This window comes from Salmo salar, chromosome ssa14 (assembly GCF_905237065.1).
Source record: "Salmo salar chromosome ssa14, Ssal_v3.1, whole genome shotgun sequence".
NCBI lineage: Eukaryota > Metazoa > Chordata > Actinopteri > Salmoniformes > Salmonidae > Salmo > Salmo salar.
In genome coordinates, this window is record NC_059455.1 from 70,772,421 (window position 1) to 70,798,379 (window position 25,959).

The following is a 25,959-nucleotide window of genomic DNA, read 5'->3' on the forward strand; positions in this document are numbered from 1 at the left end:
TTCATCTATTTAGTTTATACATTTTAGTCATTTAACAGATGCTCATATCCAGAGCGACACAGATATTTAGTGCAAGAAGGTACAACCACATATCACAGTAGGGACAACCACATATCACAGTAAGTACATTTATCCACAATGAAGTAGCTATCAGCAAAGTCAAAGCTACTCAGGAGGAAAAAGTAAAGTGTTAGTTCACAACTAACACTTTACTTTTTGTGTGGGTGTCTGATAGTGGATATAACATTAAAGATCTGACATTGTTACAAAAAGGTACAAATGTAACATTTTATATAAGTTGTGTCTTAAAAATAGGTTACCATGACATAATCCTTATTGAAATTTCACCCTCAAAACAATCGTTTACATTGATTACTTTTTGCAAATCCAATACATTTTACACATGCATTCCACATCACGATACATTGACAAATTACGTTGAAACAATGTAATTTCAATCAGGGATTACCCATTGGGGATAAACTGAGTCGACAGGATTTAGGCTGATGAGGCTTGGTCTCAGGCCAATGACATATCCAGATATCAGAAGCCTTTGAAAAAATTGATCTTGTGTTTGTCAGCCAGAAGCAGGGTCACGTTGTACTCATGGTCCGCATCATGCACCCCGGTTTCGCGGAAATCGCCTCCGTTGTAATTATTTTCCCAGTAGTGGTGCCAGTTCCCATACCGGTCCGCTCCGAACCCGTACACACTCACCTAAATGATACAATACACCATTATGCAGAGATACTCATCCACCCTGGATTTGGCCATCAGTGTGCCACCCCCCCTCCCCCAAACTGGTTTGGTGAACGATGCCACTGATTACCATGTGATTTATATAGTCATATACATATGTGCTTTGACCCAGATAATGCCATGTACCACAGAACTGATGAGGTGGAATGTTGCTGTACTGATTGATGTGTTTATATGGTGTTCTGGTACTCTGACACATATTAGATCTACAAAATCAACTACAGGACATTGGCAGTGTGTCTCGTTCAAAGACAGGTGCAGTTGCCCCTCCCTCTGCATCACTTGGGTAAACTGTATAGATTCCTGTTTTTCTACATTCAAAAGACGAATAGCCAAAAGGCTGTTGGCAACCATGGGTGCATTTTTATTAAACATAACAGTTAACCTATTTCCTGAAGTCTTAAAATGAAATGTTTCATGTAAGTATATTTCCAATTTTTACTTCAAATAGAGCACACTTTTGAAAATCATGTATTAAATAATATGAAATAAATGTCATTAAAATATACATACAACTATACCTGGAGGAACATGTATCAACTTTGAAACAGGTTTCTCTTTGTTTGGGCTAATGGCTTCTGCCTAGGACATGGTAATTGCCTGCAATTCACTCCTCCCGTGTAGATGGAGATAATTAGCATAACACTCGGTGCTCTGCCCCTCTTTTCGGCCCAAAATGTATTTGTAGAGCAGCGTTGCTGCGTGAGCCAAGTGGTGGGTAGCTAAGTTGCTAATACTGCACAGCGTATTGCCATTTCACCAACACAGGCGGTGACTTCAATTCCATCGGCAGTAAAAAAAATATATATAATTTTGGGACACTTTTTACCGCTTTAAACTAAGACCTCAGCACAAACTCAAAGCAAACCCAGCTCATGCTTTGCAGTCACGCTCAGGGTGTATAGAACTTTGGCAGACAGACAAATGGAAGTGTAAAGCTTGTGAAGGTGGGTGGACTCACCTTATCGCAGATGTGCATGGCGAACAATAGGCTGAGGAAGCCAGTGGAGGGATACCGGCCATGACTCTCCAGCCATGTGTCAAAGACATATTTAAAGAAGGTTGGGCTGTATATCAACACCTGCAAAAAAATAATAATAATTTGACCTTGTGAGAAGTTGAAATCATTACATTTGAATGTTATCAACCAACCAATCACTCTTCAAAATCTGCATTCTTTTGTTTCCAGGTAAGGTAAACTAAAGCAGATCGACCCATACGTAGGGCTTTGGTCAAAAGTAATGCTCCACTATAGGGTGCCATTACAGACAGAGCCAAAGGTTCACTCACCCTGTTCTTGTTTGCCTTAATCCTGGACCGGACAGGAACGTATGTTCTGCGGGAAGCAAAACGCATAATATAAGTACCATCAAAGTATTATCACAGATACACTATATATACAAAAGTAGGTGGACACCCTTTCAAATGAGTGGATTTGGCTATTTCATTCACACCAATTGCTGACAGGTGTATAAAATTTAAAACACAGCCATGCAATCTCCATATACAAACATTGGCAGTAGAATAGCCGTATTGAAGAGCTCAGTGGCTTTCAACGTGGCACGGTCATAGGATGCCACCAAGCCAGTTCAGCCACACAAGCTCAGAATGGGGCCGCTGAGTGCTCGGAGTCCTCGGTTGCAACACTCATTACAGAGTTCCAAACTACCTCTGGAAGCAACATCAGCACAAGAACTGTTCGTCGGGAGCTTCATGAAATGAGTTTCTATGGCCGAGCAGCCACACAAGCCTAAGATGCGCAGCCACACAAGCACTATGCGCAATGCCAAACGTCGGCTGGAGTGGTGTAAAGCTCGCCGCCATTGGACTCTGGAGGAGTGGAAATGTTCTCTGGAGTGATGAATCATGCTACACCATATGGCAGTTCAACGGACGAATCCAAGTTTGGCGGATGCCAGGAGAACACTACCTGCCCCAATGCAAAGTGCCAACTGTAAAGTTTGGTGGTGGAGGAGGAATAATGGTCTGGAGCTGTTTTTCATGGTTCACGCCCCTTAGTTCCAGTGAAGGGAAATCTTAATATTACAGCATACAATGACATTGTAGATAATTCTGTGCTTCCAACTTTGTGGCAACAGTTAGGGAAGACCTTTCCTGTTTCAGCATGACAATGCCCCCGTGCACAAAGTGAGGTCCATATAGAAATGGTTTGTCGAGATCAGTGTGGAAGAACTTGACTGGCCTGCACAGAGCCCTGACCTCAACCCCATTGAACACCTTTTGGATGAATTGAAACGCCGACTGCGAGCCAGGCCTAATCGCCCAACATCAGTGCCCGACCTCACTAATGCTCGTGGCTGAATGGAAGCAAGTCCCCGCAGCAATGTTCCCACATCTAGTGGAAAGCCTTCCCAGAAGAGTGGAGGCTGTTATAAGCAAGGGGGGGGTGACCAACTCCATATTAAAGCCCATGATTTAGCAATGAGATGTTCGACTAGCAGGTGTCCACACACCTTTGGTAATGCAGTGTAAAAGGGGAGACCAAAGTATCTTTGATACTGTCAGTATCAACCACCATCTTTGATAAAGTTCACCTTATTTCTGACAGAAACAGAAGCGCCGCCAACTTTGTTTACTTTGTGGTGGCCCGGCTATCGGCATTGGCTAACAGACTACTGACTATGAGCTCCTCATGACAAACTAGTAGCCTATACCAGTAATATGTTCAGTAAAAGGTTGTCATGTCTGGAAAAGAAACCCAATTTCAGGTTAGAAAATGTTACAGTTCATAGTGAATTTGTGACACTGATACCGTTTTGGTTACTGTTTTTATACTTGGTTTAACTGTTTGTGTTGGAACAGTAACAGTTTGTCACATTATTTATGTTTTAACAGATGATCACAATGACAGTCCTAACGATAAAGATGACCAGATGCAGATGCAAACAGCAGAGGCTTGTTTCCCATCAAGGTCAAAGGTCGTGCATAAGGTCATACGCTATTATGATTTAAAACCACACTCTTAAGATGTGCTAGGTGTGAGGTCATATAACCAACGTTGATTTGGGAATGATTTGATTTGCACCGCATGTAGGCTAGGCTGTATGAAAAGAAAAGTTGCACAGTGTAGATCCAATTAAATAAAATACAATATACTGAACCAAAATAAAAAAAACGCAACAACTTCAAAGTCAATTGAATAAATTAATTAGGCCCTAATCTATCAATTTCACATGACTGGGAATACAGATATGCATTTGTTGGTCACAGATACCTTAAAAAAAAACCAGTGTGACCATTTGCCTCATGCAGCGCGAGTTGATCAGGCTGTTGATTGTGGCCTGTGGAATGTTGTTCCACTCCTCTTCAATGGCTGTGCGAAGTTCCTGGATATTGGCAGGATCTGGAACACACTGTCTTATGCCAATACAGAGCATTCCAAGTATGCAGGCCATGGAAGAAATGGAACATGTTCAGCTTCCAGGAATTGTGTACAGATCCTTGCGACATAGGGACGTGCATTATCATGCTGAAACATGAGGTGATGGCGGTGGATGAACGGAATGACAATGGGCCTCAGGATCGCATCACGGTATATCTGTGCATTCAAATTGCCATCGATAAAATGTAATTGTGTTCGTTGTCCATAGCGTATGCCTGCCCATACCATAATCCCACTGTCACCATGGGGCAATCTGTTCACGTTGACATCAGCGAAGCGCTCGCCCACACAACACCATACACGTGGTCGAGAGGCCGGTTGGACGTACTGTCAAATTCTCTAAAATGACATTGAGACGGCTTATGGTAGAGAAATTAACTAATTCTGGCAACAGCTCTGATGGAAATTCCTGTAGTCAGCATGCCAATTGCACACTTCCTCAAAACATCTGTAGCGTTGTGTGACAAAACTTCACATTTTAGAGTGGCCTTTAATTGTCCCCAGCACAAGGTTCACCTGTGTAATGATCATGTCGTTTACAATCAGCTTTTTGATATGCCACACCTGTCAGCTGGATGGATTATTTTGGCAAAGGAGAAATGCTCACAAACAGATGTAAATACATTTGGGCACAACATTTGAGAGAAATAAGCTTTTTGCACGTATGGAACATTTCTGGGATCTTTCATTTGAGCTCATGAAACATGAGACCAACACTTTACATGTTGAGTTTATATTTTTGTTCAGTGTCGATACCAAAGTTGACAGCTATGCTGCCTTCCTCAAGATTCATGCTATACTGTGTTATAACTAGAGCTCTAAGACTTCTTGACCATCAGACCAATAACATATATACAGTCCCAGTCAAAAGTTTGGACACCTACTCATTCAAGGGTTTTTATTTTTACTATTTTCTACATTGTAGAATAATAATGAAGACATCAAAGCTATGAAATAACATATGGAATCATGTAGTAACCAAGAAAGTGTTAAACAAAACAAAATGTATTTGAGAATCTTCAAATAGCCCCCCTTTGCCTTGACAGCTTTGCGCACACTATTCTCTCAACCAGCTTCACCTGGAATGCTTTTCCAACAGTCTTGAAGTAGTTCCCATATATGCTGAGCACTGAGCACTCTCCTTGGTCAAATAGCCCTTACACAGCCCAGAGGTGTGTTGGGTCATTGTCGTGTTGAAAAACAAATGATAGTCCCACTAAGCGCAGACCAGATGGGTTGGCGAAACGCTGCAGAATGCTCTGGTAGCCATGCAATTTTAATGTGCCTTGAAATCTAAATATAATCAGACAGTGTCACCAGCAAAGCACCCCCACACAATCATACCTCCTCCTCCTTGCTTCACAGTGGGAACCAGACATGCGGAGATCAGCCGTTCACCTACTTCAACTGTATGTATGTATGTATGTATGTATGTATGTATGTATGTATGTATGTATGTATGTATGTATGTCAGAGCTTGGGGGGGTATGCATGTACAGTTGAAGTCAGAAGTTTACATACACCTTAGCCAAATACATTTCAACATTTCACAATTCCTGACATTTAATCCTAGTAGAAATTCCATGTCTTAGGTCAGTTAGGATCACCACTTTACTTTAAGAATGTGAAATGTCAGAATAACAGCAGAGAGAATGATTTATTTCAGCTTTTATTTCTTTCATCACATTCCCAGTGGGTCAGAAGTATACATACACTCAATTAGTATTGTGTAGCATTGCCTTTAAATTGGTCAAATGTTTTGGGTAGCCTTCCATAAGCTTCCCACAATAAGTTGGGTGAATTTTGGCCCATTCCTCCTGACAGAGCTGGTGTAACTGAGTCAGGTTTGTAGGCCTCCTTGCTCACACACACATTTTCAGTTCTGACCACAAATTTTCAATAGGATTGACATCAGGGCTTTGTGATGGCCACACCAATACCTTGACTTTGTTGTCCTTAAGCCATTTTACCACAACTTTGGAAGTATGCTTGGGGTCATTGTCCATTTGGAAGACCCATTTGTGACCAAGCTTTAACTTCCTGACTGATGTCTTGAGATGTTGCTTCAATATATCCACATATTTTCCTTCTCATGATGCCATCAATTTTGTGAAGTGCACCAGTCCCTCCTGCAGCAAAGCACCCCCACAACATGATGCTGCCACCCCCGGGCTTCCCGGGTTGTGATGGTGTTCTTCGACTTGCAAGCGTCTCCCTTTTTCCTCTAAACATAACAATGGTCATTATGGTCAAACAGTTCTATTTTTGTTTCATCAGACCAGAGGAGATTTCTTCAAAAAGTACGATCTTTGTCCCCATGTGCAGTTGCAAACTGTAGTTTGGCTTTTCCATGGCGGTTTTAGAGCAGTGGCTTCTTTTCTGAGCAGCCTTTCAGGTTATGTCAATATAGGACTCGTTTTACTGTGGATATAGATACTTTTGTACCTGTTTCCTCCAGCATCTTCACAAGGTCCTTTGCTGTTGTTCTGGGATTGATTTGCACTTTTTGCACAAAAGTACGTTCATCTCTAGGAGACAGAATGTGTCTCCTTCCTGAGAGGTATGACGGCTGCGTGGTCCCACAGTGTTTATACTTGTGTACTATTGTTTGTACAGATGAATGTGGTACCTTCAGGCATTTGGAAATTGCTCCCAAGGATGAACCAGACTTGTGGAGGTCTACAATTTCTTTTCTAAAGTCTTGGCTGATTTCTTTTGATTTTCCCATGATGTCAAGCAAAGAGGCACGGAGTTTGAAGATAGGCCTTGAAATACATCCACAGGTACACCTCCAATTGACTCAAATGATGTCAATTAGCCTATCAGAAGCTTCTAAAGCCATGACATAATTTTCTTGAATTTTCCAAGCTGTTAAAGGCACAACAAACTTAGTGTACGTAAACTTCTGACCCACTAGAATTGTGATACAGTGAATTATAAGTGAAATAATCTGTCTGTAAACAATTGTTGGAAAAATTACTTGTGTCATGCACAAAGTAGATGTCCTAACCGACTTGCCAAACTATAGTTTGTTAACAAAACATTTGTAAAGTGGTTGAAAAACATGTTTTAATGACTCCAACCTAAGTGTATGTAAACTTCCGACTTCAACTGTATGTATGTATGTATGTATGTATGTATACCCCAATTCCGTGATATCCAAATTGGTATTAACAGTCTTGTCCCATCGTTGCAACTCCCGTACGGACTCGAGAGAGGCGAAAGTCGAGAGCCATGCGTCCTCTGAAACACGACCCTGCCAAGCCACACTGCTCACTTAACCCGGTAGCCAGCCGCACCAATGTGTCAGAGGAAACACCATACAACTGGCAACCGTGTTAGCGTGCATGCACCTGGCCCGCCATAGGAGCCGCTAGAGCGTGATGGGACAAGGACATCAAGGCCGGCCAAACAAACTTCTTATAGTTTAGACACATTTCCACTTCATGAACACATACTAAATAAATAAAAAACATACAGCCATTTCTTAGTAAAACGCAGAAGTAAAAATGAAATAAATACAGTAGTCTTTCCACCATATAGTCAGACACATTCTATTCACAGGCTTGTACACAGCACAGAGGTTGTTGCTACATCTGAAATATCTATTCTAACAAACACTTAACTACCAGAGCAGCTCCACAACTAAGGACATTGTGACCTCTGGTGGACAACCAGAGCCTTACATCGAGCCTCTCCCCATAGACGGATCGATTGGAGAAAGACATCTACGAGTAAATATATACATTTATATAATGCATTTCCTATCCGATTGAGCGGTGGTTAATGTGCAAAGTATTAGTATTCCTTTAAGCATAGGTTCCAATTGTAACAATGATAAGTTGAATCTCTGTCTCTCCCTTTCCCTTTCTATTGACCCCTCCCTTTTGTAACCAAGCAGTGATGCTTTTGTTCTTCCACTGGGGACCTGTTTTCATTGTATTACATCTAATCAATAATCTATACCGTGTGTATGTATGTTTTCTGTTTAATTATTTAGTTAGAAAATAAATAATTAAGCCAATTTGTGTATTGCTGATTCATCAATAAAGTTAGGGTTGTTGCAGATAGCAAAGAGTATGTGACGTTCAGAATGAGACTGATATTAGGTAACGATTAATAATTGACTGTTATTGATGTAAGAGATATCTATATCTTTAGAGTTTAATTCCTTAAACAACTTTTCGCATGGTGCCCCAAATTCCTAATGAGTCAATTGTGACATGATTCATTTAGTCGAGTAACAATTAAAAACAGTTGATCAAATAAATAACAGTCATCAGATTAATGATAGTCACAACAGAAAGTTTACACAGCTTGAAGGATAAATGATTCCGGACCTCAGCGATGAGAACGTTGTTTATACTTTCATCTTTGCAGACAATTCCACAGGCGTCAACTACAGTTTCTATTGAAGGTTTGCTAAGGTGCACTTACATATTTTATGTGAACGTGTAGCGCATTGTTATTGGTCACTCACTCTTTGATGGAGCCGGTGGTCAAGGCACTGGTGATCCACTGCAGGTCCAGAGTCTTGAAGGGGATGAGCAGAAGACTGGTGGTGTTGTCCAGATCTATTGCGCTCTCTGGGTACATGACATGATGCGTAGTCCGGCTCCCAACATCCTTCTCAAAGCCAGCGGTAGGAGCCATGTTCATTCTGCAGGAGCAGGGTTACGGTTATGGTAGTATATTCTCCAATATAACATATGGAGCAGAACACTGCTGGTGTTGTCCAGATCTATGGCGCTCTCTGGGTACATGACGTGATGTGGAGTCCAGCTCCCAACATCCTTCTCATAGCCAGAGGTAGGAGCCATGTTCATTATGCAGGGTTACGGTTAAGGTAGTATCTTCTGCAATACAACATATAGATGATACTACTTCCAGATACTAATCAACATAGCTGTTTTGAGGGTGGGATGCCTGGAGGTAAAAAAAACTTGAATTTGTATCTAAATTAAATGTATTTAATTTGGAATGTGAACATGGTGATGAATCTTGTGGCAGTCTATGGCATTCCTGCTTTCCACATGATCATACAATTCATATGTGTCCCAGTAACAGTGAGTGCAAAGCTGTGATTCTGCCTGTTCAATTAATCTAGTTAGTTCTGCAGAGAGGATCTCTCTCCCTCTCTGTGTGTTTGTGTGTTAAGTGAGTGTGGGATGAGTGTCACGATTGTCGTATGAAGGAGCGGACCAAAGTGCAGCGTGTGTATCGTTCCACATTTTATTATAACTGTGAAACTATGCAAGACATACAAATAAACTACTAAACAAAATAACAAACCGTGACGAAGAGGTGAAACATACACTACCTCAAAATAATCTCCCACAAAACCTAGTGGGAAAAACAACAACTTAAATATGACCCCCAATTAGAGACAACGATGACCTCTAATTGGAGATCATCCCAAAAAACAACAACATAGAAATACATAAACTAGAACCCCACATAGAAATACATAAACTAGACAAAACCCCAACATAGAAAAAAGAAACTAGAACTAACATAGACATAAATAAACTAGACAAAACCCCCTGTCACGCCCTGACCTACTCTACCATAGAAAATAAAAGCTTTCTATGGTCAGGACGTGACAATGAGCAGTATAATCCATTTCAGCCAAGGACTTTCCTCCTTATTTACACATTGATAGTTGGTCTGGTTCCTCATGAAAAACAGTGCAGAAATCAAATCTAAAGCTGGACTTGCATGTTGACTGCATGAACTTTACAAAAACCATGTGATCAAAGGTCATGCAGTTAATAAATAAGTTGCTTTCAAGTCGCTTCTCACCAACTGCACTATGCAGCCATTACCTGAATTGTGGGATGCACCATTTGTCAACCAATTATTAGGGTGTTTTTGGTTAACCCACACGAACGTGACCAAAAGTGACTGAAACAGGAACCAACTTTGCCTCGATTCTACATGGGATACAAATGAAAGTGATGAGACCAATTAATTGTAGCCTATACATGTTATGTTTTGTTTGGGTGTTTGATATGGGGCTATAGGAACATTTGACTTTTAGAAAGGAAAACTTTTTTAAACGATAGCAGCTATGTTGACACTGCCAAGTTGAACTGAGCCTTGCTGTTGTTAACCACCCCAGTGTCTAACTTTCGGCTGCACCTCCCCCGACTATAACTCGCCGACTTTCGTCTACAGTTGGCTTCGTTAGCCTTACTGCTCGAACAAACCCCTATCTTATTCTAATATATTGGCCAGTCCCTCCAGGATTCCGTGATATCAAAATGTTTAGCAAAATCAACAATTCCCTGCTAATTTTACCATTCACTGCACTATTTCAGCAAAAAACAGTCATCGTATAAAACTGACCCATCACTGTAATACAAAGAGGGCTCGTAATTGACCAATCATAGCACATTTATCGCATAATGTGGTTCCTCATCAGCGCATTTCCGCAACAAGTTTGCCAAAATAGTTGCATATTGCTATGCAAAATTGTATAATTGCCGCTGCAAAATCAAGCATTTTTTCCTGCAAATATCACAAAAAAAACCAGCAAAATCTTGGAGGGAATGGTTGGACGTTGGTAAACAAACTGAAAAGGTTCAAACCCCCACCAATGTGCTGGAGTGTGTCAAGTTTCACCACGTATAAAACCAAGGGCTATTAACTGCCACCTGCAGGTAGCCTTTCCTGTAGTCAATGACCAAAAGCGCACTCTTTGGCCTCATGGGTGGAATGTTAATTAATAAAGATTTCAGAAAATCCGGTGTTTCTATGTCAAACAGTTTTGTTATATTTCAGTCTTCTGTGATATATATAAAGTGCAATATTTGTATGCAAACTCAATTTCAAATTTAAACTATATCTGAAATGGTACAGGTGTCTTTTATGAGCTCATAACGATGTGTGTGAGGTATATACTTTTGTTTCAAAATAGATTTAGTTAAGACTACCAAAAATCACTGTGGTCCTAATTTAGCCCACTGCAATAAAAGGTTTTAAAAGAACGTTTTCTCAGGAGTACATTTCATTAGCTGACCCCTTCTGCTGACCTGGATGGAATTCTGCGACCCAACCCATATCAAGTCCCAGTTGACTACTACAAAATAGCAAAAGCCCTCAATTGTGCTGCACATCATGCTAAAACAGCTTTTGGGCTTTGACTATCAAATTCTATGAGACAAACTGACATGGGAACAACAAGTAGGGCAGCTGACAGGTGTGACACGATGTGAGGAACTGTCTATGCTAGGGTGATATTGATGACATCAAACCAAATGGAGCGTCGACACCTACATGTACCTCATACCACGATCAGATCACATTATAATTCAACAAGTGAGATGATATTCATAGCCTATACAAACACCTACATGGAACAAACTTATACTTTCATGTGGTATTGTCATGATCATTGTAGTCTATAAAACGCTTTGTATACCGTTTGTATACTGGCTCAGGTGTAATCTTATCAAAGGTTGGGGTGGGAATCAAGAAAGTGGACTACAATGGTTGCACTTGCAAAATAACATCAAAACCTAGATCTTGGTCAGACATGAATGCTATACAGAACAAAACCTTATCTGGCTTTGCAGCTCCATTCCTTATATAATACTCTGAGGTGTGACAAACAAAAAACAAGCTTGCTCAGTCACCTGATGATGACATCACTGTAGTCGATGAGGGGTCCGTAGCGGGAGCCCTTGAGGTTCCCAGAATTTCCCACCACAGCACAGGTCCTACAGCGCTCAGGCCCCGCGTCCTTGTAGAGGTCGTCATCATCAGGGATGACCTGGAACAACTTCTCCACCACCTCGCTGAAGTTGGCCGGGTCCTCATGTTCCTGCAATTTCTGGAGAGAGACGGAAACCGTCAATCCTTTAGCTGTGTCTTCAACCACTCTGGACAGAGCAGAGACAGAAGAGGTAGACACACAGCATAGACAGCCCAGCTACCACAATGTTCTGAGAACCATATGTTTTTTAGCGCTTGGTGAGAGCATGATTGTCCTATGGTTATTTTGCATACAACCTTCCCATAACGTTTCCTCGTGGTTCTATTTAAACTCATGTTCTCAGAATGATCAGAAAACGTTAAGAAACAGCGGTTTTCTGTGGGAATTCCAGTATTTCAGCATAATGTTTTCTGCAGGTTTCCTCATCATTCTATTTAAGGTCATGTTCAAGAAAACTCCATAAAAAAACACAAAACATTAGTTCAAAAAATGTTCTAAGAATGTTATTTAAAAACATATACATTATATTCTCAGCATCAAAAAACAATCCTATTAAAGGGATAGTTAGGGATTTTGGTAATGAGTCCCTGTATCTACTTGCCCAGAGTCAGATGAACTCATGGATACCATTTTTACATCTGCTTGCATTTTGAAGGAAGTTGCCAACTAGCACAATTGCTAACTAGCGTTAGCGCAATGACTGGAAATCTGCTAGCAAATACCCATAGACTTCCAGTCATTGAGCCAACACTAGTTAGTATTGGCTCTCAAAACTACCTCTATATTAGCCGATGCTCTAATCCAGAGAAACTTACAAGAGCAATTAGGGTTAAGTGCCTTGCTCAATAGCACATCAGAGTTTTCACCTAGTTGGCTCTGGGATTTGGCCCAACACTCCGCTTGGCTACATGTTGCCCTACTGGACGCAGACACATACAAACGGTATCGACTGCTTCATCTGACTCTGGGGAAGTAGGTAAAGGGCTTCATTGCCAAAATCCCAAGGTATCCATTAAAGTATGTTCAGTTGTGTTGGCCATGCCCACTAATTGGATCTTAATGAGTGCTTGTTTCCTTTGAAATAGAGTCTGTTTGAATAGACTAAAATGACCAGCTTTGGTGGAGCAGTGGATTCATTCAATGGACAGACAGCAGAAGATCATAGGTTTGGATCTGGGGCAATGCCACAATCATTTTTTCTCCTTTTTTTTTTTTAACATATTTAATGCCTAAGCAAACTAATTTCAACTAACCTATAACTGTCAATATTGTGACAGATTAGGTTCAAAAATAGAATGTCTCTGAAAGCCTGAGCAACAGGGAGTGGAAGTTTTTTTCCCTCTGTTTATTGGATCTAGACTTTTCTAGCAGTATTGAATGGTATTCATTCAGTTCTTTCTGGTGCAATCTTAGCCACCTCATAATAAAGCATAGCTGACTAGGAGATGGCATTGTTAAGAAAACAAAGTTCATTGCGTTGGTACGTACATATCATTAATAACGTAGTCATGGACACATTGTTTTCTTCCTTGTCCTGATTATCATTAGGATGGGTTGCCTGATGTGACTGAACCAAACTCACCTCTGATTATTCACCTGTAAGTCTCAGAACATCTCATCTGCCATCACATGTACATGTCAGTCAGCAGACTGTTCCTCCAGGTCAGAGGGTGGACTAACTCAAACTCTAACCCTTGCTTTATGTCCACATCCCGGTTCAACTAACCCTTGCCTCAACCCTAAACCTAACCCTTGATTCATGTCCACAATCCAGTTCAACCCTAACCCTAGCACAAGCTCAATCCTAACCCTTGCAGTAGTACATCTCACCTGCCACCAGTGGTATGTGTCGTCAGTCAGCAGGCTGTTCTTCCTAGACATCAGAGGGTGGACTGACAGGTTGAACCGCTCAGTGAACCAGGGGTCGTCCTCCAGCTCTGTCATACACTGTCGACAGCCACACTGGCCTTTAGAGAAGAAGTTGTCCGACTTGTGTATGGCATATTTGAAGAAGTACAGAGAGGGATCTCTCAACGTGAAACTGAAGAGGAAAGTGGTGAAAGTTACAATAAAGGCTAACACAGTAAATGCCCTGAAGTTCTTCTGCATCGATAGATACATGGTGTAGTGGTAGACAAAAATGAAATTTTCAGGGAAGTGGAGGGAAGGGAAAAACAGAGAAGCCCCTTATTGAAAATTCAGATTTCCAAGGGATGTCTGAGAATAATTCCTCCCCTGGAGATTTCTTGGTTATAACAGGATGAACACTGGGTTCCTCTGATGAACAGAAACAGGCCGTGTCTTCATCACAATTACAGGCTCCACTTCAAGCCGTTGGAAAACAATAACATCTCAGTAAAAATGTGACCAGAATACTAGCTCCTTATATTTTGTAGGGAAGCTTTCTATAGAAAATGTTTTGGTCAGACAAAAATCACTCCATTGAAATCCATAGATGAGGAATCCTTGTGCATGTCCATTACTCGTCTGCTGACCAATAGTATGGTAATTCCACTGTGGTACACAATCCAGGATGGTCCTGTCAACTTAACGATGGCCAGGTAACTATATCCATCTGCTCTTCTGCTGTTGACAGCGTGAGGTCAGTGACTGGTGCGTCTAGCGTTCACTGCCTGTCCAGTCAACCATCCACCTAGAAGGCAAACAAGACATTTATAACAAATACACACTGCTGGGTAAATTAACGATCATATGTGCTAAAACAAAAAGGCCCTTCAACAGCTTTCAATTTGAAGTATTCCCAGAACCAACTCTAACTTTATACTAAAAACAGAGAAGCAGGAAGACCTCCTGGGATCTACTTCCACATAAAAGGACAGAGCTCCACTATGCAGCAGGCAGGGTTTACTGTTAACATGTCACAGTATTGTTCACATTCAGCCAAGGCAAGTCTATAGCCACATTCCACACAGAAATCTCTCGTCAAATTATAGGCAGAGTTGATAAAATAAGGGGTTAGCAGAAAAACATACTGACTTCCCATTTTTGCTCATTACAAATCTGTGTCATGTCAATTTAGTGCAGATCTCCAATACAAAGGGACACAGAGACCAGAGGCTGGGAGTGTTTTAAAAAAAAGCATTCTACCAGGAAACCCTGGGTCTGCCCTGCAGGGAGACAGAGGAGCAGGGGTTGTGAAGGTTGTCTGGGAGAGATGAAGAGGAAGATAACGGAATGGAGGAATGTCTGAGGCTGTGTGGGAGGGATCGTGATCGTTCTGTGGGCGGGTAAAACCCGGAAAAACATCACCCTCTCATAATCACATCTGAACTGCCGGCCTTGGCACATATCCACATCACCTGTAAGGTGTAAACAGTAGGCCTATCGTGCTACTGCTACTCGGAGTCATAAGTCTTTGTAAGACATATGGGTATAATCCAACATCTAAAATGTGTGACTTCTCATTTGAACTTCCATTAGATGTTTATTTGGAACATGTGGTAGGTTGTCATTTTGGGAAGGCAATTTGACAGGTGTGTTTGAGTGAGAGCGAAAGAGTGTATGGTGTGTGTATGTGAGAGTGTGTGTGTGTGGTGGGGTTAATGCACACTAATGTAAGAGGTGGTGTATTAAACTCAGGGAGCCCTTGGAGACATAAGGCCAAGTACCGTAGATGACAGACTTAACAGGCTGTATGGTACAACAGGGGAAGGGAGGGAGGGGGGTTGCAAGTGAAAAAAGAAAGAAATAAGGGAGAGCGAGCGAGAAGGAGAGAGAGGGAGGAAAAGTGTGAAGGCTGAGGAGTTGTAGGTTATTTTCTAATCTCAGGTTTATACAAGTCATCAACTTTACAGGATGGCGCAACAGATAAGTTGTGTTCCCGAGAAATTGCTTTTTCTTTCCTGCTTCCTGTGAGCAAGTTCAGCTCTCAAACTTCTGCAGAGATGAGTTCTTGAATCCCTTTTTATTACTTGCTTGACAGCACATCTGTACTGTACAGGACATTCTAGATAGAAAAATAACCCAATCAAAATATAAAGCTATTACACACTTTGTAGTGAGTTTCCTCACCTCAAGGGAATTACAATCAGATTTATGACATTCTATTACAGTCATTTACAAGACTGATCAGGTAATTTTTACATTGAGTCAAAATTCCAGTGCTTTCTGCTTGATAGCAAATTGTAATTGTGTCAATTTGAGGAATAGTAAGCATTTCCCAAAGTTAAAGCTTTTAGACCTAGAAATATGGCAGATTTCCAACAAGCTATCTAGGCTTTTTTCCCCAGTGGTGGAAAAAGTACCTAAAGGTCATACTTGAGTAAAAGTAAAGATACCTTAATAGAAAATGATTCAAGTAAAAGTGAAAATTCCCCAGTAAAATACTCCTTGAGGTAAAGTATTTGGTTTTACATTTACTTAAGTATTAAAAGTAAATGTTCAAATATACTTAAGTATCAAAAGTATAAATAATTTAATATTCCTTATATTATGCAACCCAGACTTCACCATTTTGTTGTTTTTCAGCCAGGGGCACACTCCAACATAATTTACAAACAAAGCCTGTGTGTTTAGAGTCTTCCAGATCAGAGGCAGTAGGGATGACCAGGGATGTGCGAATTGGACCACTTTCCTGTCCTGCAAAGCATTCAAAATGTAAGGAGTACTTTTGGTTGTCAGGGAAAATGTAGGGAGTAAAAAGTACATTATTTTCTTCAGGAATGTAGTGAAGTAAAAGTTGTAAAAATATAAATAGTAAAGTACAGATATCCAAAAAACCGACTTAAGTAGTACGTTAAAGTATTTTTACTTAAGTACTTTACACCACTGCTTATTAATCCCAAATAGCACCCTATTACATTATGGTGCACTATCAATGACATTTAGTGCTATACAGAAACCCAGCCTAAAACCCCAAACAGCAAGCAATGCGAATGTGGAAGCACTACTATGGACCCTGGTCAAAATTAGTGGACTATAATGGAGACGCACTCAGCCTTGGACACAGGATAACATGGATGTTTCCGATTTATTTTGGGGAGCGGACTAGAGAACTCTTCTCATTTTAGAGAGCGGTAGTCAACAGTTCTCCCACTGGTTAAAAATATACGTTATTTTCATCAGACTGGCGTTAACGGTCAATGTACACCGTTTATTTTTCACTTTAACCAGAATTAAACCACAGGTCAACATAATGTCACGGGTTAGTGCAATTCATGTTGAATTTACATTTGTTCGCAACTCAAAATTAGACGTTAATTTGACGTGTCATTAGGTTTTTGCCCAGAAAGGGGGAGTATGCTCGGTGTCGGCAGAACTTGGCCGGTGGAAGCCAGAACCACCATGTGCCACATGAGAGCTCCTTTCGTAAATGTTGTTGTGAACTGCGCTGCACTTTTTACCCCCCCCAAGCTCTGACATACATACATACATATACATGACTGAGATAAGTGGTTGTCCCACCTAGCTATTGTAACGAACGTGTAATGCCACCGAAACTCGCACGTAGTTTGTTGACTAGCGTAAACAGTCTAGGACACTGATTTCCCATGAAATAATCAAGTTGTATTTTGTTTGGATGAACACAGACAACGCACTCCAGGAGTGACCCGCCGCACAAAACCCCTTCCCAAAAACTCTCCCCCATCATCCGCACAGACAGCAACTAAGTTGCACAACATTGTGTGATAGGGTGAGAGACTTTCCAACGGGTAAAATATTACGCTAACTGTAAGTCGCTCTTGTCTGCTAAATTACTAACATGTAAACGTTGTAAACTCTAACTCACTCACTTTCTAACTCACTCACTCTCCGGTCACACCAGGGCTAATACAGCTCTGACAGATACACAAATGACTGACCTGGTTCAAGTTGTTTTTGAAACGCCCGTTGAAATGCAGCTTGTTTGAGTCCAACAGCACAGCATGTGTTTAGAGGAACTGCATAATGAGCGAGTAATTACTTGGAGAGCAGAATTATAGTTTAAGTATGACATCAACTCGGGCCGCCACGCCTGTGACGACTCTGACTGACGCCATAACCTATTGGGCAAAATTTGAACACATTTAAAAAAATGTTTTTGCCAACATCACGTATGAACGCCTGCTCACTTTGCAATGGCCGGTATTTGGGAATTACCCAAAAGCATTTCGCAATACAGTGTTTCTTGGTCCTCAAATACACCCAACAGTATACTTTTGTAACCCCGGACAAGCACAACTGGTTCATCTTGTCAACTAATCAACTTATCAACTAATCATCAAGCCCTCAATGAGCTGAATGAGGTGAGTTTGTCAATGGCAACCACGAATCTGTGTTACTGTTAGGGGTACTCGAGGACCGGGGTTGGAAAAACTGGTGTAACGCTTTCATAATGATTGGTATCGTAATTACAGCCACATAGCTGTCAATACGAACATCATGTCGAATAATGGTTTTGATATGATTTTGTTAAGATTCCCATTGGCGACAGTTAGTCTTACTGGGGTCCCGATACATAACGAAAAAAACACTACAGACAAAATACTTTTCAATTTACATACACTACATGTTACTTTTTTTTAAAAAACGTATGTGCTTTTATCAGTTACACATACACGTCAGTACATATACACAACAATGTATGTATGTCACATGGGGGAGTGGCGCGAGGTTTTGCTTTATTTGTTTTAAAATCAGGTTGGCTGTTCACAATGGATAGGCTACCATACAACGAAGAAGGAACAAGTGCAGCAACATTCATTGCTTAATAACAGGTATTTGGGTAACACCTTGTGCAAGATAGGGTTCTGAACAGAGTGAGTGACAGAACATTCTAATTCAGTTGTACCCTAGGGTTACAAAACCAAAGGTATGTAATGTAATGTTTGTGGGAGTTTAGCATGAAGTCATATAGTTTGTCCCCTGAAACTAAAAGGATGTGTCTTAATCAGGATGTGAAACCATGAGACTGTACACGATGAGTAACTGATAATAACAATGTTTCCTAAATAGCCCCCTATTCCCCATAGGGCTCTGGTCAAAAGTAGTGCACTATATAGGACATTTTACCAATTGTGGCAGCCTCTCTTCAATTATGAAGAGACACTGCAATTTCCCTCTACTCCGCAGTAAATGACCTGTATTCGTTGGTTTTTATTTATTTACCTTTGAGTGTTTTGTTTTAGCCTGACTTATTACAGTGTCCTTATTCATTTTGAAGACCTATTGTGTTTATTTTTTTTTTTATTTTTTTTTTGAGTGTATGTTACGCTGTTGCTAACAATATGTATACTTTACATTTCAAATGGATCTATACCTTCCTACCTCCCTAAAACATTTTCCCCCGTATTATATTGGATGTATAACATATCATCTACCAACTCAGTGGCCTTATTGTTAGAGTATCTGCTCTGGGATTGGGAGTTCGATCCTTGGCCGAGTCATACCAAAGACTGTTGTTACAGCATTTGTTGTCCATCTAATTGGTTTTTAATGTTGCAAAATACATCTTGTGAATGTTCTAAGGCAAGTCATGAAAACAGCAACCTCCCCTCAATGGCAAAGCAATACAGTAACAAGTTGTGCTTAGCAGCATTTTCTTCTCCTAGTCTCTCTGTCTGTCACGTTCTGACCTGTAAAGATGTTATTTGTTAGTGTTTAGTTTGGTCAGGACGTGGCAGGGGGTATTTGTTTTATGTGGTTCATGGTGGTTGTGTGTATGTGTCCATGTAGAGGGGTATCTGATTTATTAGTCCAGGGTTTTGGTTATTGTTCTATGTTAGTATATTTCTATGTTCTGTCTAGTCATTTGTATTTCTATGTTTAGTTAATTGGTGTTGGGGCCTTCAGTTGGATGCAGCTGTCTATCGTTGCCTCTGATTGAAGGTCCTATAATTAGGGGTGTGTTTGTATTGTGGGTAGTTGTATTCTGTTTTGTGCTTGTCACCTGACAGAACTGTTAGTGTCATTTCTGTAAATTGTATACATGTTTGTTTTGTTTCTCCTTCTTATATATTAAAAAAGAGGATGAGTATACACTTCCCTGTTGCGTCTTGGTCCTCCACACACGGCACTCGTTACAAATATAGATAATACAAATAAAATGACACAAGATGAGAGTTAAAGAAACACAAGAATACACATACATACAGGTTAGTACCAGTACGCTATTTAATGTGCAGGGTTACTGGAGTGGTTGAAGTGGTTTTATACATACAAAATGACTGGTAGTAGGATATACACTGAGTGTACAAATCATTAGGAACACCTGCTCTTTCCATGACATAGACTGAACAGATGAATCTAGGTGAAAGCTATGATCCTTTATTGATGTCAATTGTTAAATCCACTTCAATCAGTGTAGATGAAGGGGAGGAGACAGGTTAAAGAAGGATTTTTAAGCCTTTAGACATGGATTGTGTATATGTGCCATTCAGAGGGTGAATGGGAAAGACAAAATATTTAAGTGCCTTTGAATGGGGTATGGTAGTAGGGCATGGCGTACCGGTTTTGGTGTGTCAAGAACTGCAATGCTGCTGAATTTGTCACACTCAACAGTTTCCCCTGTGTGTCAAGAATGGTCCACCACCCAAAGGACATCCAGCCAACTTGATACAATCGTGGGAAGCATTGGAGTCAACATGGGCCAGCATTCCTGTGGAACAGTTTCGACACCTTGTGGAGTCCATGCCCCGAGGAACTGAGGCTGATCTGAGGGCAAAAAGGGTGCAACTCAATATTAGGAAGGTGTTGCTAATGTTTGGTACGCCCAGTGTACATGTAAACAGGAGAAATAGTGGCCAGTAGCAGGATAAATAGATAAAACAGTAATGGTAATCAATTATCCATGGACAGCAGTGTAATGGAATAATACATCTAATCATTTTAGCAGAAGCGTAGGTTGTCTGAGTAGGTGGAGACCTGTGGATGGGCATAGAGTCAGTGTGGATAGGCTGTGGGAGAGGGAGAACAGTAATTGGTTTGCCATTTAACATGTGTGCTATTAAACAGAGTCAGTCTACAATAGGAAGTATAAATGTATTTCATTTTATCTAACAGACAGGGTCCGGGTCTGCGTGACCTTGTCAACATGACCTTATATATGAATAAAAGGTTTAGGAAGAAGCTTTATGTAAGCTGTGGCCTATTCACATGACCGATGACACACATGGGAGTAATGACTAAAGAATGGTTCCACCCTACTGCGTCCTAAATGGCACCCCAGCCTACTACTTTTGACCAGGGCCCATAGGGCACTGGTCAAAAGTAGTGCATCATAAAGGGAATAGGGTGCCATTTGGGATGCATAAATAGCGCGATACAAGTCAAGGACAGAATATCTGTCCACCAAAACGAGAGGAAAAAACATCCATTACATCTAATTTCTCGCAACTATCTATAAAATGTGATGTACAAAAGGATAAAACATCTGGTGGTATCTACAGTTCTAAATAATGCATCAATCCCTCCTGAAATAGAGCAGCTGTAGAAAGCCTTTTAAACACATTCTCTCCTTAGACAGCTGGCTGTTGCCTGTCTGCACCTGTTCATTTATTTGGAGACTGAAGTTATGTAATATTAAGTCATAATTGAGAGACGTGGTTCACTTTGATTAAATTGGTAAACCTAGTTCCAAGGGAAACAGACATTTGGCAATTCTCTCAACATAACAGCAATTTATAACCACTTATTAAAAAAATTCCAAAAGGAGACAATATACAATTGCTGTGTCATACCATGATTTCTGCGACAGATGACAATGACACATTAATATGTTGTTGTTTTCATGACCCAGGCGGTGGACTGGTATGTGGAGTATGTCACGTAGGATACTGTGATTTAAAGATATGTTTGGCACAGAGCCAAGACTGTAAATAAAAAAAGAGGGTGAACCAAAAGCCCGGAGAGAATTCTTCTTGAGAGAAACTCTGTGGAGGGAAAATAGTGTCTGTGACTGCTCTGAGTGGTTAAAACGGAGACAACTCTGGTTATGCTGTCTGGGGGGAGACTCTGGATGCGTCCCAGATGGCATCCTTTTCCCTAGAGATGTAGGTTCTTAATTTGAGCCAGTTTGCTACAGCAGGGAAATAATCCTGCAGAAACAGGAAATGTGAATTATCTGGATTGTAATGAATGGACATTTTTGTAGCGGTTGATACATATTTCATAAACAAAAATTTAAGTCTGACATTTCAAAGTGGAAATTATAAACTTCAGAAACCTTTTTAAAGCTCAAATACACTACACGTTTTAATGTCCTGCATTGCAGGAAAGTTCTCCTGTAACCGGGTGATGAAATTAAGATCCTACATCTATATATTGTGAACTGCTTTTCACCAGAGCCCTATGGGCCTATATACACTGCTCAAAAAAATAAAGGGAACACTAAAATAACACATCCTAGATCTGAATGAATGAAATAATCTTATTAAATACTTTTTTCTTTACATAGTTGAATGTGCTGACAACAAAATCACACAAAAATAATCAATGGAAATCCAATTTATCAACCCATGGAGGTCTGGATTTGGAGTCACACTCAAAATTAAAGCGGAAAACCACACTACAGCCTGATCCAACTTTGATGTAATGTCCTTAAAACAAGTCAAAATGAGGCTCAGTAGTGTGTGTGGCCTCCACGTGCCTGTATGACCTCCCTACAACGCCTGGGCATGCTCCTGATGAGGTGTCGGATGGTCTCCTGAGGGATCTCCTCCCAGACCTGGACTAAAGCATCCGCCAACTCCTGGACAGTCTGTGGTGCAACGTGGCGTTGATGGATGGAGCGAGACATGATGTCCCAGATGTGCTCAATTGGATTCAGGTCTGGGGAACGGGCGGGCCAGTCCATAGCATCAATGCCTTCCTCTTGCAGGAACTGCTGACCCACTCCAGCCACATGAGGTCTAGCATTGTCTTGCATTAGGAGGAACCCAGGGCCAACCGCACCAGCATATGGTCTCACAAGGGGTCTGAGGATCTCATCTCGGTACCTAATGGCAGTCAGGCTACCTCTGGCAAGCACATGGAGGGCTGTGCGGCCCCCCAAAGAAATGCCGCCCCACACCATGACTGACCCACTGCCAAACCGGTCATGCTGGAGGATGTTGCAGGCAGCAGAACGTTCTCCACGGCGTCTCCAGACTCTGTCACGTCTGTCACATGTGCTCAGTGTGAACCTGCTTTCATCTGTGAAGAGCACAGGGCACCAGTGGCGAATTTGCCAATCTTGGTGTTCTCTGGCAAATGCCAAACGTCCTGCACGGTGTTGGGCTGTAAGCACAACCCCCACCTGTGGACGTTGGGCCCTCATACCACCCTCATGAAGTCTGTTTCTGACCATTTGAGCAGACACATGCACATTTGTGGCCTGCTGGAGGTCATTTTGCAGGGCTCTGGCAGTGCTCCTCCTGCTCCTCCTTGCACAAAGGCAGAGGTAGCGGTCCTGCTGCTGGGTTGTTGCCCTCCTACGGCCTCCTCCACGTCTCCTGATGTACTGGCCTGTCTCCTGGTAGCGCCTCCATGCTCTGGACACTACGCTGACAGACACAGCAAACCTTCTTGCCACAGCTCGCATTGATGTGCCATCCTGGATGAGCTGCACTACCTGAGCCACTTGTGTGGGTTGTAGACTCCGTCTCATGCTACCACTAGAGTAAAAGCACCGCCAGCATTCAAAAGTGACCAAAACATCAGCCAGGAAGCATAGGAACTGAGAAGTGGTCTGTGGTCACCACCTGCAGAACCACTCCTTTATTGGGGGTGTCTTGCTAATTGCCTATAATTTCCACCTGTTGTCTATTCCATTTGCACAACAGCATGTGAAATTTATTGTCAATCAGTGTTGCTTCCTAAGTGGACAGTTTGATTTCACAGAAGTGTGATTGACTTGGAGTTACATTGTGTTGTTTAAGTGTTCCCTTTATTTTTTTGAGCAGTGTATTGTCGTGGACGTATCAGAATTAGTTGGGTAACATAGATAATTAAGATGTTTTATTAGTATAATATGCTTATTTGAGGTACTTGTCATTAGAAAGTGTCCATTGGACTCTGGTGTCTTTTCAGTTGCACGTCTACCTTAGCTGGGGCTCAGACACTTGGGGCCCAGAGAGGGGAGAGGTCAGATTTGTCATCATGAGAATGTATCTTTACTTATTCTTAAACCATGTGAAGGGATGGCGTGATTAATGGGGAACCAATGACTTGTCTCCACAATGTCTGTGAGCAAGTCACTCCCTCCTTTTCTTTATTGTGGGGAGGATTATGGCAGTAAATGGACCCTTGTATGTCCTCTCTTAGATCTCACACTTATCCTGTGATAATATATGGCCTAGAGGCTCACTCACCCCAGTGAGCCTGTCCAGGAGTGGGGTCAAGAGGGGCTTTGCTTGAGATGGGAGTATCTAGAGTTGACAATTGATATATGCCATTGGATGAAATGGTGTTTTCGTTCTATACCGTACCAGGGAGGGACGGTTCTAGGGGGACCAGATACTGGGCTATACAATGAACACTGTTGACATAGCAGTTACTGTCTGATGTGTTTTATGGATATCTGTCATACAAAACTTAACCTTTGTGAACTGTTACTAAGTATCTGTGGTTTGTCAATGTACGTTGAAGGGGGTGTATCGTTGCTATAAAAGATCCCGGTAGCCATTGTGTAATGACCTTCCTGGTTCATTCGAGAGAGTGCATTATTGAAGGTCTTGTACTTTTGCAAAAGTATCTTAAGTATTAAAGATGTAGTTTAACTCGGACTGGTGTGTTTGTAACTCCTCATTTGGTAATGTGGAAATTAGCCACCACAGTATATATACAGTTGAAGTTGGAAGTTTACATACACTTTAGCCAAGTACAATTAAACTCAGTTTTTCACAATTCATGACATTTAATCCGAGTAAAAATTCCCTGTTTTAGGTCAGTTAGGACCACCACTTTATTTTAAGAATGTGAAATGTCATAATAATAGTAGAGAGAATGATTTATTTAATCTTTTATTTCTTTCATCACATTCCCAGTGGGTCAGAAGTTTACATACACTCAATTAGTATTTGGTAGCATTGCCTTTAAATTGTTTAACTTGGGTCAACTGTTTTGGGTAGCCTTCCACACGCTTCCCACAATAAATTGGGTGAATTTTGACCCATTCTTCCTGACAGAGCTGGTGTAACTGAGTCAGGTTTGGAGGCCTCCTTGCTCGCACATGCTTTTTCAGTTCTGCCCACAAATCTTCTATAGGATTGAGGTCAGGGCTTTGTAATGGCCGCTCCAATACCTTCATTTTGTTGTCCTTAAGCCATTTAGCCACAGCTTTAGAAGTATGCTTGGGGTCATTGTCATTGTCCATTTGGAAGACCCATTTGCGACCAAGCTTTTACTTCCTGACTGATGTCTTGAGATGTTGCTTCAATATATCCTATATTTTCCTTCCTTGTGATGCCATCTATTTTGTGAAGTGCACCAGTCCCTCCTGCAGCAAAACACCCCCACAACATGATTCTGCCACCCCCATGCTTCTCGATTGGGATGGTATTCTTTGGCTTGCAAGCCTCCCCATTTCCCCTCCAAACATAACGATGGTCATTATGGCCAAGCAGTTCTATTTTTGTTTCATCAGACCAGAGGACATTTCTCCAAAAAGTATGATCTTTGTCCCCATGTGCAGTTAATTGCAAACTGTAGTCTGGATTTTTATGCCGATTTTGGAGCAGTGGCTTCTTCCTTGCGGAGCAGCCTTTCAGGTTCGATATAGGACTAGTTTTGCTGTGGATATAGATACTTTTGTACCTGTTTCCTCCAACATCTTCACAAGGTCCTTTGCTGTTGTTCTGGGATTGATTTGCACATTTAGCACCAAAGTACGTTCATCTCGAGGAGACAAAACGTGTCTCCTTCCTGAGCGGTATGACGGCTGCGTGGTCCCATGGTGTTTATACTTGCGTACTATTGTTTGTACAGATGAACGTGGTACCTTCAGGCATTTGGAAATTGCTCCCAAGGATGAACCAGACTTGTGGACGTCTCCAATTTTTTTCCTGAGGTCTTGGTTGATTTCTTTGGATTTTTCCTATGATGTCAAGTAAAGAGGCACTGAGTTGGAAGGTAGGCCTTGAAATACATCCACAGGTACACCTCA

The 25,959-nt window shown here is 41.4% G+C and overlaps 1 protein-coding gene across 3 annotated transcripts; it reads right to left on the bottom strand.

Annotated features, from left to right (window-relative positions):
• LOC106570220 (CMP-N-acetylneuraminate-beta-galactosamide-alpha-2,3-sialyltransferase 1) lies at positions 1-18,111 on the bottom strand. 3 transcript variants are annotated; one of them, XM_045694747.1, is made up of 8 exons: positions 17,702-18,107; positions 16,350-16,478; positions 13,710-14,532; positions 11,800-11,996; positions 8,643-8,822; positions 2,050-2,095; positions 1,721-1,840; positions 1-717 (listed from the first exon to the last, which is right to left on the bottom strand). In XM_045694747.1, the coding sequence occupies exons 3-8, from the start codon at positions 13,998-14,000 to the stop codon at positions 544-546; spliced, it is 1,008 nt and encodes a 335-aa protein (XP_045550703.1). In that variant the 5' UTR covers positions 14,001-14,532; positions 16,350-16,478; positions 17,702-18,107; the 3' UTR covers positions 1-543. The 3 variants fall into 3 exon arrangements, with proteins under 3 accessions (XP_045550703.1, XP_013997784.1, XP_013997785.1); XM_014142309.2 differs by lacking the exon at positions 16,350-16,478; XM_014142310.2 differs by lacking the exons at positions 8,643-8,822; positions 16,350-16,478 and having other exon boundaries at positions 17,702-18,111.
• Between the last annotated feature and the right edge of the window lie 7,848 nt (positions 18,112-25,959).

Bases quoted from the DNA above. Each gene is read 5' to 3' on its own strand.
- LOC106570220 (XM_014142309.2), bottom strand. From the start codon at position 14,000: ATGTATCTATCGATGCAGAAGAACTTCAGGGCATTTACTGTGTTAGCC. The intron at 11,997-13,709 runs GTGAGATGTACT...GTCTCTCTCCAG, and splicing joins ACACATACCACTGGTGGCAG to AAATTGCAGGAACATGAGGA. The intron at 2,096-8,642 runs GTGAGTGACCAA...TGCTTCCCGCAG, and splicing joins ACCACCGGCTCCATCAAAGA to AACATACGTTCCTGTCCGGT.